Source organism: Nomia melanderi, chromosome 2 (assembly GCF_051020985.1).
Source record: "Nomia melanderi isolate GNS246 chromosome 2, iyNomMela1, whole genome shotgun sequence".
Classification (NCBI taxonomy): Eukaryota; Metazoa; Arthropoda; class Insecta; order Hymenoptera; family Halictidae; genus Nomia; species Nomia melanderi.
The window spans coordinates 16,003,810-16,023,630 of NC_135000.1; the positions used below are offsets into that span (position 1 = coordinate 16,003,810).

The 19,821-nt window shown below is 34.4% G+C and overlaps 1 protein-coding gene across 5 annotated transcripts in view; it reads left to right on the forward strand.

Moving 5' to 3' along the window:
* Nucleotides 1-19,821, forward strand: part of trbl (tribbles pseudokinase 2) — a 50,691-nt gene that overhangs the window by 20,982 nt on the left and 9,888 nt on the right. For all 5 annotated transcript variants that reach the window (XM_031986218.2, XM_031986219.2, XM_076364919.1 and 2 more), the window contains one exon: nt 11,305-11,606. In XM_031986218.2, the coding sequence (XP_031842078.1) occupies nt 11,305-11,606 (302 nt within the window). The remainder of the gene's footprint in view (nt 1-11,304; nt 11,607-19,821) is intronic.

Sequence of the window (19,821 nt, forward strand, 5' to 3'; positions counted from 1 at the left end):
CCAGACTATTCTGTTTTTCGTTCGAGAACTTGCAACGGCTGTTACTCTATTTACCTGTTGTTTAAACCCTTAACGATGATGTTTCTCTCGACTGTGCTCTTCAAATTTATTTCAACATTAATAATTTACGAACATGTAAAGAGATTTTCTGTTCATTATAAATGCATATTTACTACAAAAATGAAACATTTTTCATTCCCTTACACTCATGTATAATGAATAACGTTGATTTTTATTAAATTAAACCAGAAGTAAAATCCCAGTCGAATCTTATTCGTTATTATATGGTAAGACATTAAATCACTAATTTATTGAAAAGTATTTAAAAAACCTAATTTGTACTTACATACAATGCGATTATGATATTGCAGAGAAATATAACAAAAATCGATAAAATGTTTATTTAATGTCTAAATTGTTTCGATATAAGACTGTGAGCGCTGAAAAAGTAAATTTTCAAAGTTATAAAGAATCTGTGAAATATGTGAATTTTGTTAAACTGTATTGTAAGGTGTCAGGAAAAATTCGGCAGACTTAGGCCAGTATTCAAACGAGTCTTAATATCTCAGTTAGCTTTAATGAATAGAAAAATAGTCGGCTCACGACTGCACAAAAAATGAATACATAGAAAACGCAATAAAACGAAAATACGTTCTCCGTCGACGTGACTGATCCCGACCACGGCTCGACGAGAAGTGCCCCGATATCCCATAACGTCTCAAGCGTTTGTTTTTTCTCCCCCAAAATTACCGATGCGCATTTCGGCGCAATTCAAACGGGCGTCGGCACCTCTTACAGTATCGTTAAAAGACTTTTTTTTTTATTACTGATGTGATGTAAACGCGTCTATTGCGCTAATAGGGGGAACTTCAGGGTAACGCTATGGATTTTTTAATAGTACTAGAGTACAAATCGTATTGGATGTATAGTATTCAAAAGACCTTAAAGGTTTTCATGGAATGACCCTTTCTTTACAAAATATTTCAGTTCACAGTGTTTAATAGATCAATTACATAGAAGTAGTATCGTTTGTTTTAATGTATGCCCTAAATTAACTTGAGTATCCAAATTTAAAACATTTTATGATACAAGGGAAAAAGTTTGAAATACATTAATATTCATCTTGATAGTTAATTGTTAATAGTATTCTACAAAAATAACTCTATAATCCCTGTAGATATAAAACGAAAAATTTGAAATAGGTTATTTTAACTTCGATACACACTATCGATTAAGTTTCGATTAATATAGCTTAGGTCTCGATCCGCTCTCAGTTCGTTCAAATAATCTTCAATTGTTTGTAATGCATGTGTTCACTCTGTGAATCTTTGTCCAATTTCGCACTGTTTTCATTCATCGAAAACAATCGACAAAGAATGAATTTTGGAAGAAGCGTAAGCGTACAGATAATATACATTGGTCTTTAACACATTTTCGACTACGCGTCACATATCTGTGACACTGTTCACTACCGTTACTAATTATGATATTAACATATATTAGGCATATGATATACACTATTGTCAGTTTGCCTGTATAAAAATATCATATATAACATTTGTGTAAAATGTTTCATTTGGTTTCTTTACTATTTTTTGTGTGCAACAATTAAATGAATAACATATTAGTTGAAACAATTGCATAAAAGTCATGGTCTACGGCAAGGGTATTTCGAATTCGATCGTAGTCACAAACGTGTGAACCAGTCCAGTAGTTCTAATGTTATATATTCGTCCAACGTACAAAGTAACCAAATTCCAAATGGTCAGCGCGTGCCAACTAATCAGCGAGAATCGTCTTCGTGCGATGAAACCAGGAGGGCACTACAGTCGGTAAACGAGGAGTGGTGGACAGCTCGATCGTCGAACCACTGGAGAGGGTAAATCTATGCTTTGCATTCGCTGGGTCGACCTTAGACTCCCTACTGTTTATAGGTTGAGAACGGATCGTAATTTTCGTTTATTGTTGGATCTTGATTACAATAATAAATATTGCTGTACTGAGGAGTAATTCTACAAGACGTACTATGTACACAAATATTAAGTACTTGTTTACTAATATTTGTGATTATAATTAATTGAATTGAAACTTACGTTCATGACAGCTGATCAGAGGAACAACTTTTTAATTGATTGTTACATCAAATATCTCCTAACAATCACTTCGTTCAAGCTAACTTCAGATCGTATAGGGCGATTCACTTTTCGATGCAAAGCGGTCTTTCATAACGACTAAATAATACAAAAAATCAATTCAGAATTTGAAAGCATCACTTATCCATGATTGAAGTTTAAATTCTGATTTTAAAGTTATTTCGAGAAACAACTTGTTTTCACAGTAATTGTCAAGAATATAGGTTTCCTGTTTTCATGCATGATCATTATAATTTTTACGTATATTTTTCTTAGAGCAGGATGAAGCAGTTCAAGGAAATAATTTACAGATCAACAGAATTGCAAATAAAAGAATGATGGATCAGTGTCTGCAGTTCTTTGTAAACGTGACTTATTCTCAATTAATCCTTTAAGACTCGTTCATCTCGTGCGTCTTGTGTAATCAGACATTATTTTGTGCCTAATTGTGATTCCTTCTGGAATCGCAAAAGTATAATTATATTGAAAAGTAGACAAATATAAACATTTATATTGAAGTAATCTATATCTTATTGTAATATACGTATGAATAGACCTTACGTGAACACCTTCAGGTGAAAGAAAATCGTCGTCATAGAGAACCACTGGTTTATACAACACGTTGCAACGTCGTAACAGATCGCGCAGTCGTTACTTCCGCCATATAAAACCTTTCCTGAGGCTGTTGACGCAACTCGCTACTATATTTCGAAGTAATTTATTTGAGGTTTTCGTGCATTCCGTTATGCGGCTAATCTTCCGGGTAGCCATTGTGCACTTCTAACAAGAAACGGGGAACATGATCCAAAAGTATCAATCGTCTTGTCTGTCGTGTTACAAAGTTTTGTAACTATTTACATTTCAGTAATGCCGCTGGTATATGAACTTATTGGTTTTGTAAGACTTCTTACTACGGTCTACATATCTTCGCAGGCCTCAACTCTACCAAAATGAGTTACCAAGGAAACAAAATGCAAAAATTTTTCGATTATTTTTTAATAATATTGATTATACTTATATCTTATTATCGTTCATAAAACATCACAATTTATGCATAAATCGGTACAATGATTATGCTACTTTTATCACAGTTCAGATTAATCCTTTATACTTGAAAGGTCAAAATATAATTGTTAATGGTAATACGAAACGACAATTAATAAATACAATTAACAACAACCGAAAATATTGAGAATGCACCAATTGTCGCATTAACGTATGTGTTACGTTAACATTCATTGAGCTTACGTTAGTAAATATAGTAATTGAAACAATCGTTCAATTAATTTACGTAGTATATTCTTCGAGTTCACTACAACCGAAAGGTGTTCGCAGCGGTGGTTATCGAGAAGTTAGATAACAGATATTAGAATCGATCGTAAACACGAGTACGTAAGAACGCCAGCTCGTACAAGGCACACATTAAAAAAGCCAAGAGCCATGCACTGTTACAATTGCGGTGCATATATTACGCGGTGCAGCAGCAGCAGCGTGCAATTTCCAATAACGGTTATACAACGAGACGTTCAGGTATAACGATTCACTGCTGTCCAGATCGGTAGAAGCTCTCCTGTCGCGAAACTCATTACGGATTCTCAACCCAATTAATTGCATTTATCCTCGGGCGCCTTTTTCATGGTAATAGAATTGGATTATAATTATCGTAATTCGCCCACGAATCGCTTTAATTCTTAACTCCAGGAACAGAAATATATTTATTCTTGTTTCATAACATTACAATTAGTTAGGATATAAAAAATACATAATTACTAATTTAATAAAAAAAAGTATATTGAATTTCTTTCATATAAGTTATTTTATACGAATCGGAATGAAAACTATAATAAAAATATTATTTTCATTAATATACACATTTTCGTGTATTTCATAAATTTGTATATGTCGTAAATATCCATAGTCTAGGTGCTATGCGATTTAAGTGATGTCAAAGATTGGTCATGCACCATATATGTTTAATCGGATTTTAATATCAGCTGCAATATACGACACTTAAAGAAAAATATAATTAAAGATATTTAGTGACATATTATAAGTGAAATACTTTGTACATGAAGAAGCTGTTGAAAATGAAATTACATTTTAAAAATAAGTATGTTTACTCATATTATCCATATATTATTTCAGTATATACGCTATAAATTCTACTACAAAGTATTACAACATAAAAATAATTCAGTTTTCAGTTGATTTTCGTATAATTGACATGTACACATCAAACAAAAATATTACATCAAATAAAGGTGGCTTCTCGTTAATCCACTGATGCAGCCAGTTGCTAATTATTGCCCAAACATTTTTCGGGGAATCCAACCTGACAGAAGCGTACAAGAACAAATTCGCAGTCTGGATACTCGAAAATCGTTTAATAATTCTTCCATGCCATCGGTTTCTTTAACGAACATTAATTCAGCTGAATAAACGCGTAACCGAAGAGAGCGTACATTTACCGCGTGGAATATTTCACTCTATACTTCTTATGTTTCACGTTGCAATGCGGATGTGCTTACTGACATACACGGGGCAATAACAAGCGAGTCATAAATAATCGATGAAAACGCGGCGAGACGGTTTAGAAGTTTTCCCGGTGCTGCTTGCGATAACGTTATCTTCTTTACCGGAAGTAGGCGTCTAGGAGAGCCGTGGAAATCTGGTGCGAGCGAGAACCCATGTTAACGGTCTGATGTCGTGATTTGAAAGACTCGAAGGCGCCACGCAACCCTCGCGCGCGCGCACGCACGCACGTGAAACCGTGCGCCGCTCTGTACAGCAGCCGCCGCGTTCTCACCGTAGCAGTGGCAGCTGCTGCCGCGTTTCCATTAAACATTTTACAATCGTCATGTTATACAATGTGTCGCTTACATCACCGTCTCATGAACAAATACAAGGCTCTACCTTGCCTCACCTTACCTTTACCCCGCCATATCGCCGCTACCCGTTATTCATAATCGCTCCTAAAGCCAGGGCCGTTTAATTTAATTACCGATTACCTCGACGCGAGCCTCGCGTGACACGCTTTCGCAACGGTGGCGTCCAGCTTCCGATGAGTCTCCCCCGAAGCGTTTCGAAAAATGTAGACGTAATGGCGGGATATTTGAATACCTTCTTTACAGATTTTTAAATTATTCGCTATAAATACGCGTTGAGTTTTTATATTATATTTTGTACGTAATTATTATATTATACCTGTATATAATAAATGTGTTTCATAAGTAGAAATGATTATTTTTATTGAATCCAATATTGAAGAATTAAATTCAAGTGGTTCAATGTAGGTGGGATTTAGACGGATCTTTATCGAAATTTCGGAATGCTCGTTAATACCTTGTCGAAGAAGTTATTTTATGAAAATGATTAAAAATAAGATAGAAATGTGCTGTGAATAAATTTAGTTGAATTTCAGCATTGATTTGATGCGTCATTTGCGTCACCTGTAATAAATAACAATATTTATTGAAAATTACAAGAACATATATTCAAATAAAGTATAAAATTATATCAATGCTATCGTACATGTATGGAACTACTAACGTCTTAAATTGCTCTATCGTTTTCCTCTATTTGAAATGTTGATTTATTCTGTAAATTTTATTACAAGTTGAAAAGGCACGTACGCTAAATATAAAATACAACTTCTATTTTGAGTTTCCTGTGTTTTTATGCTATTTTTATACTTAACAACTGATACTTTTCCATTTTTTGTAAGAAGGTAACAGAATCTTTCACTTAATTAAGAAACATTGATAATATTCCGAGAAACTTAGTATACAAAGAATATACAAAGAAATTGCATAAATACGAGATGTTGAAATTTTGTTTCGAATAATTAATTAAGTAGTCAGTAAGTAAGATGAAATTGTCAGAACAGATATATCGTTCTATATAATATGCGCTTTATCGATTGATAAGGAATGCGTCTTTATCGTTATTCAGCCTTAAGATATTAAAAGAAAAGGAATGATGAAACCGAAAACAATTGTGCAAAAATCTCTTAAGCCAGTCGTCACGTAATTCATGCGATTTAATTGTCAATAAAGAAAGATTAACCATTCGAATTTGATATTAAATGAAATAAGATTTCTAAAATTCAATTTTCAGTTTGCTATTTGTATAATTATTTCTATTTTCTGCATATTTGTATGACACTATTTTTACAATCGAACATTAAATAAAACTACGCAGATTGTGTTAAGAGTTTCATAAGAGATATAAGAAATCTTAATTTTATTTCAAAACTTAATGATTTAGGGTTTAAAATGTTCATTAATTTCAGTTTCTATGGAAAAGTTTAGGGAACTGGGAATTCGGTTGAACATCCACAGTCTATTTACGACAAAAGTTGTTTGGAAATGGTGTGGCAACAGCTTCACATGTGTACGCTGAGATACGTTTGAAGAACAACCGGCACGTACTCACATACTTTGCGGCTGAGTTTCTGTTGAATTCACGTCTAGATCTCCGAGGTGTAAAAAAGAAGTTAATTTCCTTCTTCGTGTTTACGATTCCCTCGAGGTCTTAGGATTTTCGAGACGTTCATAAAGAAAAACCATAAATCGTTCGGTGACAGACCGACAGAAGGCGTATGGTTGTCGCAATCGAAAGGCAAATTTGAAAGACCTTGCGAAAAAAATGTTGCGTTAGTCTTCTGACGAAAGGCCACAAAGCAATTAAAACGCGGACTTTTTTCTGCAATGCAAAAAAACCAGCAAGTATCCAATATTTTGTTCAGTACTTTTCTTCTCGATTTGCACAATTCGTTTCAAGAGTTCGAATAAGTTCAACTTCAGCAGCAAAATTAAGAACCGATACGTCACTACTCACAAAAATCAAAAAAATTTGGAGTCAATGATATAGAAAGTATTTTTTTATTTCTCTAATTTCTGATATAATTATAACGGTAACGAATATTGTCAGTAATTTAAATCTCATCTTTTAAATTTCATGTGTCTGTATGAGATACAGTGGAACCTCAATTATCAGATTTAACACCAATACTACCGCACCCATCAGAATGATGAGTTTCAATTTTCTTCTTTCGTATCTTGAAAGTGTTAAAAATCCGAAAAGTTTCTAAAAATAAATAGTTTCATTTTAATATTATGACGAATACATAAAGAAACCGGAAAAAACTGTTGCTACAATTTTTATATTTTGTATATTTTGTGGACAAAATGCGTTGAGTATATTAAGATGCAGTACAGAATATTAAGATGTAGTACAGGACGTGTTTGATACGTTACTGCGCATTTCGTCTACAAAAATACATCACGTGTTTGATACATTATTCTGCGCAAATGAGTTAAACGCTCGGTAATTCTAGTGTTAATTGAGCGACTAAAACAGATAAATAAAGACCCCGAGAAGAAATTTTTCAGATGATATTTATAACATCCAATTCTACGTATTCCGAGGTATAATCTAAGAATCCAAATTTTTAAGGTCCAATTTAACCAAACCTCTAGATAATCTGGATCACAGAAAATAGCAATTTGATTAACACTAGAATTACATTACATGAGTCAGAATGACTCATTCCTGATTTCTTTTGCAATTACTAAAAAGTACAAATACTTCTTTGAAAAGGTGTCAAAGAAGATGATTTAGTAACAACTAGGAATATATGTCAATTGAAATAATAAAAAATGCACAGATCCGAACTTTATAATGAAATTGAAAAAAGTCAATTTAAATTCTCGGTAGTTCTAGTATTAATCAAGACTCAACTGCAATAATTTACTAAGTACAGTAATAGTGCACGAAATATTTGTCCTTACTCGATAAACGGTCCAGCATTTTTAATTATAATAATCGATCGGAATCGGGCAGGATTTCGTAAAGAACGCACTGTGCCCTTATTAAACTAATGGGACTCGAGTTTCGAAACCCTAACAGGTTTCGACACTCGACATGAACGGTCAGACGAACAAAGTTTCAAAAGTAACCAAGATTTCGTGTGCCCTCTTATCGAGCCTTCTTGTAAACCTGATTCATGCGCCACGATCCTTTGTGTCATTTATTCTCACCCATTGTGAAAAGTCGTAAAACGTATTGCTCAAATGTATCTAGTTGTAACAGAAGAATTTTGTTAAAAATTGTATTCTAATCTTTAACTTAAGCATAACCCTGTGTGGACGAGAATTTTTAAAACTTCTATGAACTCATTTCATAAAAGAACAGAATATCACCTCTCGTTATTTGAATAACTAAATTATTCATTTGCAGTTTTCGATTAAAGATATTGAAGCACAAAATTGAAAGTATTGATTAATTTCGTTAATTTTATTAAATAGTTTTTATTACAAAAAAGATGATTTCTTCAGTATAATTAAAATCAACCTTACAGATAAGATCACAATTTTTAGACAACAGTCCTACAATAACGTGCAAACATAATGTAAAAATTGTTTTCGTGTCTAATCTCCATTGACCTTGTTAGATTATTACCTGCAATTTGTGTAAGTATATCAAATTGAAAATTGCTAAAATTTGTTTTTGTATACAAAGCATCAAATATTCTCGAGAACATCAATCAATTGGAATTTATAAAATAACATTTTTTTGTATTTCTCAACTGTTTCCGCATGAAAGAATCGAGTATTTAGGAAATCGATTAATTATCCTCGTACAGTCAAGATAAACTCGTCAATGTGTAACGCCCTTCGACTTTGCTCGATGGTATTCCATCGATCAATGAATTCGCTTTTTCATTTATATGATTACATTCGAATTTGTAATACTTTCTGAATTAGTTTCGCAATTCAATATAAATTTCTTATTTACTAAATAAACCTCTTTATGTCACTGAAAAAAAGAAATTGTGAAATGATTTTTTAAATATTTTGTGTGCGGAGTTGAATTATTCAAATAATTAGTTCACTGTTAAGGGTTAAATTTAAATTTCTCTATTAAGAGTTTTATTAAATGGCAAATATAAAATTGTGCAAGTATATAAACGGTTACATTTTACACTTTTAACCATGCATACAAATACATACATACAAATCCTCGAAGTCTACGAATGTTGGTTGAACTTTTATGTATATCACATTTTAAATACATATTTAAACAGTCTAATTTTTTAAACACCTAACTTTAACAAGTTTTTTCATGATTAAAAGTCGCGATTTGTAACCACAAAGTAACGCAAATATATATTAGCTTACCAGAAACAAATAATTATATATTTAAAACTGCAAACTTTATTCTCTAAAATTTCATCTTCATTCGGAATAAAGACTGAAACAAGTTATACAACTACGAAATTAATTCCTCGGTTTTCCACGAAATTTCTTCAGATGCCAATCGTCGACTTCTGATCACTCGCAGTATCGCTTGATAAACGATAATAAAGAGCGATGTTCAAACGGTTATCAGAGGAACATTTTGCAACGCCTAAACGTTGTTCGTACCCGGTAGAATTTATCCAAGTGATAAGTGCCTACTCGGAACAATACGCAAGCGGAGAATTGCAAAACTGATGATAGAAAACGAAATGAAAAATGAAGATGAGCGTCGTCTGTGATACGATGTGAAAGTCGAAATAGCCAAGCCAGGCATCCGGATATTTGTATTGTACTCTCGCTGCGGATGTCCGTATTAACCGGTCAATACTAATGTAATTTAGCACAATGGCAGATATTGTGCGCGTTATTGAGAACATTCAATGTGATTCGCGCTCCGTAAAGGATGCACACAGAAGCTAATTTCACAAGTGTAGCTGGCAGCTGGCCACCCTTTGAACATTAAAATTGAGCAAAAGAAATGTCTATATTGTCCCGATGACAAGCGTTTGCGGGAATAACCTTTGAAAAGATTGAGTGATCGGGCTTAGAGTTTTGGAGGTTTTTTGGATTCATCGACAACCATGAATGCCTCGAATTTGAATGAAACCTTAAAAGAGTTAAATGAAATGATAGAAAATCAAACAATTGGAGATATTTTATTACTACGTTCTGTTTTATTATCATATGAATGTGGACTCTTGTAAATAAGAGAAGTTCTTTTGATAGAAATAGAATTTATTCAACCAGAATAAAACTTTTTGTCTAACTAACATTTTTATGACTTTTTCTTTGAGACAGAAAATAGTAATAGTAATTACATTTGCACTTGTACTTATATGCTTGCAGTCATTACACTTGATGATAACGTAATTATGAATCTGGCAAGATAGATATAATAAAATATAATATTACAATGAAAATTGATTGCATTTATTCTTTGCTAAACTACTAGCAGCAGCAAGGATTGTTTCATTTTTATCTTGAATGGCAAACACTCTTTACTATGCCATTTCTTCGAACGAATATAGAATCTATCTTCTATACTACACCATGGTGGAAATAGAAATGGTATAGCATAAAAATCTTCATCCTCAGTTGGCACATAAATGAACAACTGAAATTTCCTTAATCCCTTGCGCTCCGAAAATTTGTTAATACAGTCAATCAACTTCAACCTATTTTTTATACTGAAACTCCTAAAAATCCAGACTTTCGTTTTAACAAGAAAAATTCTAAACGCTTATACATTCATATATTCTGATTTCCTTAATTAAACTGTGCATTCTAGTAAAACTAAAAATCGAGATTCACAATTTGAAATGAACCGTACAGTAAATATCCGTAATGCAAATTACGTCCCCATAACAGAGCCAGCAGGGTTAACCCTTTGTGCTCCTATGTCAAATGTAACTCGTCGCCAGTTTTATTCACAAGTGTGCTTCTTTCGAGATATTTTTAAAATACATTATATTATCATGTTATTTTCAATATTATTAGTAAAAGGGATTATTTACACTTTCTACAAACTAACTATCTTTCAAAATGCATTTCAAATCAAACATTACAATAATACAGAATTATCGAGAAAAAAACGCAAAAGACATTCGAAGCGCAAAGGGTTAATACATATCATCCTCTACGCGATCTCATAACTCCTCTGTGCACAATCTCTTTTAACGATCCCCTGTACGCAACCGGTCGTGAGAAAGTATCACTTGCGAACAATCGAAAGCCAAGTGACCAAGTACCCATCCGTGAGGCACAAATTCGTCCTTCCTCCGGAGTCGTTGCCCAATCCACACCGGGGCTTGTCCGGCGTGTAAGTACCCACAGAGACGGCGGATTGACGCAACGGTTTTCCTGAATTTCAGGCGTTGACCGTGGGCGACAAAGGTTGCGAGGCGCTGTTACAAGCTCACCTTCGATTAGAAGGTACTGGAGCGGCGAGCGGCGTCGCAGGCGTGGTGGAAGCACCTGGAGGTCGACGATATCTCCTGCTGGAGGGCCACCACGGTGACCTGCACGCCTACGTAAGGGCACGCAGGAGGCTGCGAGAACCCGAGGCGAGGCGCCTCTTCCGGCAGGCGGCCAGAGCCGTAGCTACGTGTCACGAGTACGGAGTGGTGCTCAGAGACCTGAAGCTTAGGAAGTTCGTCTTCGCCGACGAAGCAAGGTGAGCATACGTGTAGATCAACTAGAAGTGTGCGAGAACCTAAAAATATCGAGTCGGGTTGGGTATTTTTTTTTCTTTTTTCTCTTTTTCGTCTCGAGTTAGGTTCCCGAAAGAGTCAAGTTTCTCGAAAGCATCGAGTTTCAAGGAGTTATAAAGGATATTAATATGGAGTTGTTACATTTGTTATTACTATCACTAAATAATAATCGAGTAATGTTTTATTATATGTTGTTCTATTTCTTATTATTATCTTCTGTTATTCAAATTTTTGGGTTCCCAACAATTTTCGGGTTCTCGCGTGTCTTTAAGATTAACCGAGTTCATTCGAGTACATTAATGTGAGTTCGGTGATTCTATTTGTAGTTGTTGTATTGATGGAAAAGGAGTAATAAAAGATGTAAGATACTATTGCTGATAGTACTCTTCACTCTTTCGTCCAAGATTTATTAGACTATTTACATAGAACTGTGCTTAGTAAAAAATATTTTGGAAAACGGTCCGTTTTTTCCAATCATCTATCATTTTAATCAGCGATGACAGGGTTAACCCCTTTTTTACACGGGGGAAACCTTCGAAAGATACCACGGTCTTTGGGGGGAAATCAGAGGTTATCCAGTATTCTTACTTGCTAAAGCCTTCACGGCAATCCTACCATCTTGTGTTCCTGAGGTAGTGCCGAGAACCTTAACCTCTTATCAGTATTGTCACCTGGAGTCAGGACTCGTGATATTTATGTTTGCTCCAAAATTTTTATCACGGGTCAGACTCGTTAAAGTACGACAATGGGTTAAGGCCCCCATACACGTTGAAACTTACAGCGATGCGAAATCGCTACTAGCGATGAGTTTGAGTCTATCAAGGTTACATGATACATGTTGCACTCAAACAAAAAGTGAAAAAGGCCACTGCTTGTAATGATCTCTCCATCATCGCATGTTTCAACATGTATGAGCACATTTAAAAATACACACATGGTAGATATGATTATCTGAACCCAGACACATTCTCCTATTATGACGTCTCCAAGATGTTGCAGGTTTCGAGTGGCAAACTTATTTATGACATATGGGAGACGTCATGCGATTTCTGTACCTATTCATTTCGTCTTTTTATAAGAAATTCATAACGAAGCAATAGGTATTAATTTTCCTTTCGTATACAGAGCGTTAATCCTTTAAGTCCCAAATAAAAACTTTTGGGAAAAATACATTTATTTTCACAGTACATGTTAACTAACTTATCATTTTTAATACGATTAAATATTTTTATAAAAACTGCTATTCTAATTGTCAACAAAATAGGTGGCGATTATTATGTCGATTTTATATAGTAGTTCCGCGGTTAGTCTCCATTCTACTGATGTTGAATTGTGTGGTTCCAAGGCGATGTCACCAGGAACTAAAGGTTTAATTCAAATTGCACAATAATTTAAGTTAACCAGTTAACTGCGTTTGATGAGTATACACATCATGTTAAAACTCTAGATGGTGCTAACTTTTTCAACGGTGGACTGTTTATTTTTTTAGACAAACTTGTAATTCTTCTTCGTATCACTTTAGTTTATCGTTAGAATATATTATAACTGCATTTGGCGTGCATTGATTTTATGGCGCGCATAGTAAGAGATTTTTGGAACTAAATTACGCACTTAACGGATTAAATGACGCTAATAAAATAATTTGTTTCATCCATTAAGAAATCTTAAATGTAAAGTGAATACACTGCTATACTGCAAGATTCGTTGAAACAATTCGTTTCGCAGAAAATTGTCCAAGTATTTACATAAGAAAATTCTTTCACACGCAATTGAAGGTGATCGATGCACGTGACTCAACGTAGACGTTGTTAGCTACTCGTGAAAAATGCTTGTCGTTACTTTTCTGACAGAATGGAATGTTTCGTGCCAGATTTCCCACTTTTAAGGGTGGAAATTGTTTTCGACTCGTGCTCCTGTTTTCCCGATAAGAACGTGGCAACGTGTCGAATCGAACAGATAGAGCATATTGTAAGATAGAAAAAGCAGGGAGCAGGAGATACGTTAAGGTGACAAACTAGCCGCTAATTTGACATGACTGTTAACGATACCGTACGCCCACGTATCGTCTGCGGCATTCTCCGAGGCAGTGAGAGAGCACGAGTTACGGAGAGCCATGGAAAACCAGTTCGTATTCGTTTCATTTCCATATTCGCCTGTAATTCTTTTGCACCATCGAGTATGGAAGGTGGAGGTATCTCGGAAAAGGAGTACTTCCACACCTACATAAATTAACTTCCCCTTCACTCGACGCCGCACAATGTGTAACCCACCTACGTTCAATAATGTCCGTTCTATTTTCTGGACTTATTTTCATTTGGCTATTTATCATAATCAACGGCTCGAAAACTGTCGTCGTTGTGCGTCAAACTGAGTCTTAACGCTGTTGTCATTGCGTTTATTTTGTAAATAAAAGATGATATTGTTCGGTTAATCTTCTGCGGTTTTATTTTTATTAATTGAATCAAAACATGGGAAGTCAACCAATTAACATTTCGAGAAAATTATTCTTTCTATATTCTTTCATTTACTCGTCACACAGTTTATTGATTCTTGTTGTAAGCTTTGGCTACACATACATTTTCATTACATGTACATTTTTAATATTATTAAATAAGTAAGTTGAAAACAGTTAACCCGCTATTTAACTACCGAGCATTTAATACGATTGACATGTAATCCCTATAAAAATTGTAACAATAAATTAGTTTCAGTTTCTTCAGACATTCATTATAGTATTCAAGTGAAACTATTTATTTTCAAAATGATTTCGAATATTCCATACTTCGAAGATAATAATTGTGAAACATAACAAACCCGAAACCAGTCATTTTAACTGTTACGGTAGTTCTAGTATTAAATCAATAACTCGTATATATAACATTAAAAAATGAATTTGTGCTGTTTTGGAATTCACGACTTTAATTTTGACATCATCGACTCATACTTATCTTATCATTTTCTTCGAAAGGGATTTCAAAGAGTCTCTTATACATGTTTGTTGCGAATCTGTATTCGTTTATTCATGATACCTGGTTGCAAGTTGTCATATAAGAACATTTTGCAAATAAAAATATTAAAAATATTCTTATTGAAATGGAACGAATACATACATTAAACAGATATTTATCTCAGGATCTATTAAAGTTTCGTTTTTATATAAAAAATAAAACATTAAAGTTATGTTAAAACATCAAAAGAAATAAAACTCGAATTACAAATGTATTATTGATGAAAATTGATCGTTTTAAACACAACTTCAACTTTGTATTAAAAGCAAAAATTAATTCCTTGTCTTTTCGAAACAAATTTACCTTTTATTTACAAACAGATCATACATCTTTTAACTTTTAAAATATTTGTCATTACCTTTTTCCTTTCGAAATGGAACAAAGTCTTGAAATGGAAAATGTTTAAAATCTGTAATTGATTAAATAAAATGGCATCAAATTTTACTATCTGTAACTGTATAGCGTTTTTTATTTAGTACGTGACGTAATGAAGTTACACTGAATGGCAAAGAATTGTTTCATAGATTTCGTATAAGAAGTTACAAATCAATCATTCTGACTGGTTTGCAGCCCTATTGTTAAGAAAAGTTGTAAATGCGCAGGCATGTGAATTCAACGTGACACGACATTGTAAGAATATTAAATCTTACAGTGCATAGAAACGGTCATTACCGAGCGGATACATTAAACAAGTCATTATTCATCGGCAAATCGGCTTTGAACAAAATCCATTTTCTTTGAAAACGACGTGCGACGTAAAAAAAAACTTTACTAAAATACAATATTTATGCCACGATATTTTATTCTACCTCATATATTATAAAATCTATCCAGTATTATTTTTAAGATACCATTGAATTCTTAACAACTGTACAATTTAACAGTTTACAACTTCAAATCAAGGCAGGCCATCAATTTTACCAATTTCTGGTATAATTATTTGTAATGTCATAATTATATCGCATCCAGATACAATTTTATATATATAAATAAAATATATAAAGTGTTCCAAAGTTAAACAATCAAATTGCAAGGGCTCAATTTACAAACAAAAAGGGGGAAATGTGATATGTAACGTTTGTCAACAAATGCTTTGTTACAGAGTTACAAATACTGTAAACAAATATTTTATATGCCTCAAATATGTAGCAATGCAGCTTTCGTAATAGCATACAGAAGGTCAATCCTACATGTTTAATCATGTAACAAATCCATATTGTTAATAATTGTAAATTATAACAATATAATGGAACATTATTACTTAATTTTTCTAATTTTTCACGTAGTGGAAGTGCTACTGTAATGGTAAGGTATAAGCTTGATATTGGTAACAATATTTGTTTATGACTCTATAACAATGCACTTTCCAACAAACTTATATAACATTTTTTCTCGCCATCATCTACAGATCAAACCCTCATAATTTAATTGTTTAACACGTTCGCTACCAGCAGTTGTTTCGATGACATGTTTCTAAAAAAATATTCTCAGTTGAAATACTTTATTAAATCCAAAAAATCTTAAAAAAAAAATATTGGAAAATTTCAACTAAAGAGTTACTGAATTTCTAAATATTAATACAATGTCTTGTAACTTTAAATTGGAATATCTATAGCATTAATATAATTTTCTCTATATAAAGTATAGGCTTGTAACTGTCAAAAATATGCAATGTCGCTACCGCACGTATTAACACTTGTAACTATGTACCCATCGAAATGACGGGTTTCAGTTTTCTTACTTCGCTATTGTTGTTGCTGCATTAAAAGCGTTAAATATCCTAATAGCCAATATCCTGGCTTTAAAAATAAAGTTTCACTTGAATACTATAACAAATATATGAAGAAATCGAAAAAAATCTGTTGTAACAATTTTTATAAGGATTACATATTAATGATATCAAACACTCAGTAGTTCTGGCGTTAAGTTTGGTGCACCCTGTATATCCGCCTGAATGAAACACTTGTTCGTTGGAAGCGCGCACAAGCTTTCATACGATGCAAGGAAGTCCATCATCGCGCGGTGCCCGAAAGCGTCTCGTCTCAGCTGGCGTGCAACGCGGCGTCAAGAATGAATTCAAGGAACGAGCGGATCGCGGCACAGTAGACCACACTGAGCCACGCCACGTCGAACAATTCGCTAGGCGTGTTCGCGGTCGAACGTGACTGTTCCCCGAGTGTGAGCGCGACCGCGCGCCGGCGACGCACCTACTTCGTGTTCCTCGTGGATACTCGCGTATGCGCGGGTCAGACTCTCGAGGGCATTGGCTGTTTTCAGGTTGGGTAGCAACTATACGGGAATATCCAGACTGGTAGTCTGTACAAACCACGATGCAATGAAGTCGTAAATTAACCTTCCCACCGCGGACAATTTCCTGACTTTTCTATCTAGAAATGCGAGCGAAATTTATAAGTTATGTTGAATAATTATAAGAAAATTTGTAACGGTTACAAACATTCGAGATATTTAACCAGTTAACTGCATCTGATAAGTGCACACTTCATTTTCTGATTTTATTCTGCGCAAAACGAGAGATTTTTGGAGCTAAATTTCACAGTTAACAAACCTGTTATATTAACCAATACATATGAAATAATGATTGAAAGTAGCCTACTGTGTGGTACTGAATCAACGTATATACGTAATATGGACATGTAAACTGCTTGAACTATAAAAGACTGTCAAATATGACAATAAAATGGAAAATGATGATATGATAGAAAAGGATAGAGTTTAAGTATCGGACAGCGATGCATCATGCTATAAATCGATAAAATCATCAGAGATGAGAGAAATATATTCATTATTAAAAGTGGACTTCACGTCACTTGCTGCTAGGAGGTTAAACTTTAGAGACAAATCTTAAACTCTTAGGGTTGGTAGTAATTGATGTTGCAAGAACAACGTTGTTAAGAACGTACGACAGATGTCGACTATAGTTTCGAATCCTAATCAAATCACCTTTCAATTCTAGTAGCTTTAATGATTTCACGGCCTGGAATATTATATTCAAAACTGGCTTTCGTTTCAACGATTTCCTACTAGACATGGCTCTCACCCGAAAGCCACTTTTGAATACCTTTCAATTCGTTTGTCCTGAATATTTAAAACATGCTTATTTTAACGCCCGACTGATTTTAGAACCTCGCTACATTTTAGCTATAGCTGTGACTCCGTTAGGAAAATGAAGGGCAATACCATATCCAAAGGGCGAATCACACCGTTGTCTTTTAACTCTTCCAAGACAATGTCTAATTTTCCACTCATTTTGTCTATCTTAATTTTGGAAAATGAAAGAATTACAAAAACCGCATTACTTATGAGATAACCCAATATTTAACCCTTTGCCGTACAATATCGAGTCAGACTCGTAAAAAAGTTCTCAAATGGAAGTGAAAAAAAAACTAAATGCTACTCAGTTATTTTGAGCTCAAATTAAATACTATTTTTCTATTATCAATTGTTACGTTTTACAGTAAGTAAACGTGGATATAGATAGCAGTAGAAGTCCTTCTCTTCTTTTGAGTAAATCGCTAATGGCAAAGTGATCTCAGCGATAAAAGTTATCACAGTTATACAGGAATTCAAAGGACAAGAGGTTAACGTAAAAAAAAAGAATAATTAGTATGATCAGTAAAATGTCTGATCCGCAATGTACGAAACGGTCATAACAACGCGCGTGCGAGGAGGACCAGACGTGTTGGTTCTCTCGCATGCGTGTTTGCGGGCCGCACCGGCGTGTGGTCTGCTGCGCACCGCGATAAAAGCATGGAGAACGAACCAGACCAAGAAACTCTCGTGCAAGTCGTGTCGTCGGTTCGGCGTGTTGGCCAATCGCGTCTTGCGCTCGCATTCCTGCCGCTCAGTGAACTGCTCCCGCGCGTAGAATAACGAGAAGCGAGAAGGAAAGATCACCGTTGGTTACATGGGGAGGGGTCACCAGGGGGGAGGGAGGGGAGCACAGGGAATGTTGCAAGCCAGAAAAGCATATTGGTTCATCGGCTGGGGAGATTTTGAAATGCTGGTATAATTAGGAAACGCGTGGTTTGTTCCACCTCCCAGAACCTCCGAGTCCAGATCCGATTGCGTTATGGAACGCGTATTTTATTTGTTTTTTTTAATGTATTTTTTCTTTCCTACGTTCAATTTTTGCTTTTTATCTGTCTAGTGCCTGTCAAACGAATCGAATATTTTCCGAAATATGGATTTATGCAGTTTCTGGCACTTTCCGGTTTTTTTCTAGTTTTTTAAAATTAATACTGTTATTTTAAGATTCTATACTGCTTGTTATTATAGTGTTAAGTGGTTTAAGGCGTAGACACCGTTTTTAAATATTTTTTAGCGTATTAAAGTGAACGAACGTAAGTGTAAATCAATATTTTGGAAAATCGCAAGTTTTATAGAACGCGCAAAATGTACGATTTCCTTGTTGTATGTTCAGAAATAGGTAAAAATTTGATGTACATTGTTTTTTCATTGCGGTGTATAGATAAACGCAACTAACCTTTCGAAGCACATAATAATTTTTCACGGTAATAACAAAATAATACCTGCATTTTATTGTTTCGCCTGCAGAGAAATTTCTTATTTTCACGTTATGCTTTGAAACTTTTGAAGTGTCGTTAATAGCGTATGTTAATATTAACAAATTATAATTATTAAAGTTTTCCATTGTAACTTATTAAAACATAATTGCATTGCATTCTATTTCATGGATTGCAGGTTTCATTGTAATATTGCGCGATAGATTGGTAGTTATGCAGAAATAATTCAGCGTGCAATACCAAATGAGGTTTGGAGCGATTTCGGAAAGTTCATCGGTTTTCGGGCTCATTGCAGTAACCGTTCCTAGTGAAAGGTCAGGAATGTAGAAATTGTAGAAGAAAATCAAATTTGCACAATGAATTGTTACAAATATGATTACGATAGTTACAGCGTGCAACGCGATACGTAACTATCCCTCCGTCTTGCAGCAATCGCACTTATGTAAATATCCTTGTGTTCCCCTTTGGCTCGGCTTTGCGTCAGGTTTTTCGCATGCAATTATGAATATTTGTTCGCGCCTTATCCGTGTATACGCAATTCAAACGTTAACCCTATTAACCGCGATTTAATACGTTGTCACATAAACTATTAGAACTGCTAATAGTTGCATGTTTCTATTATTGAA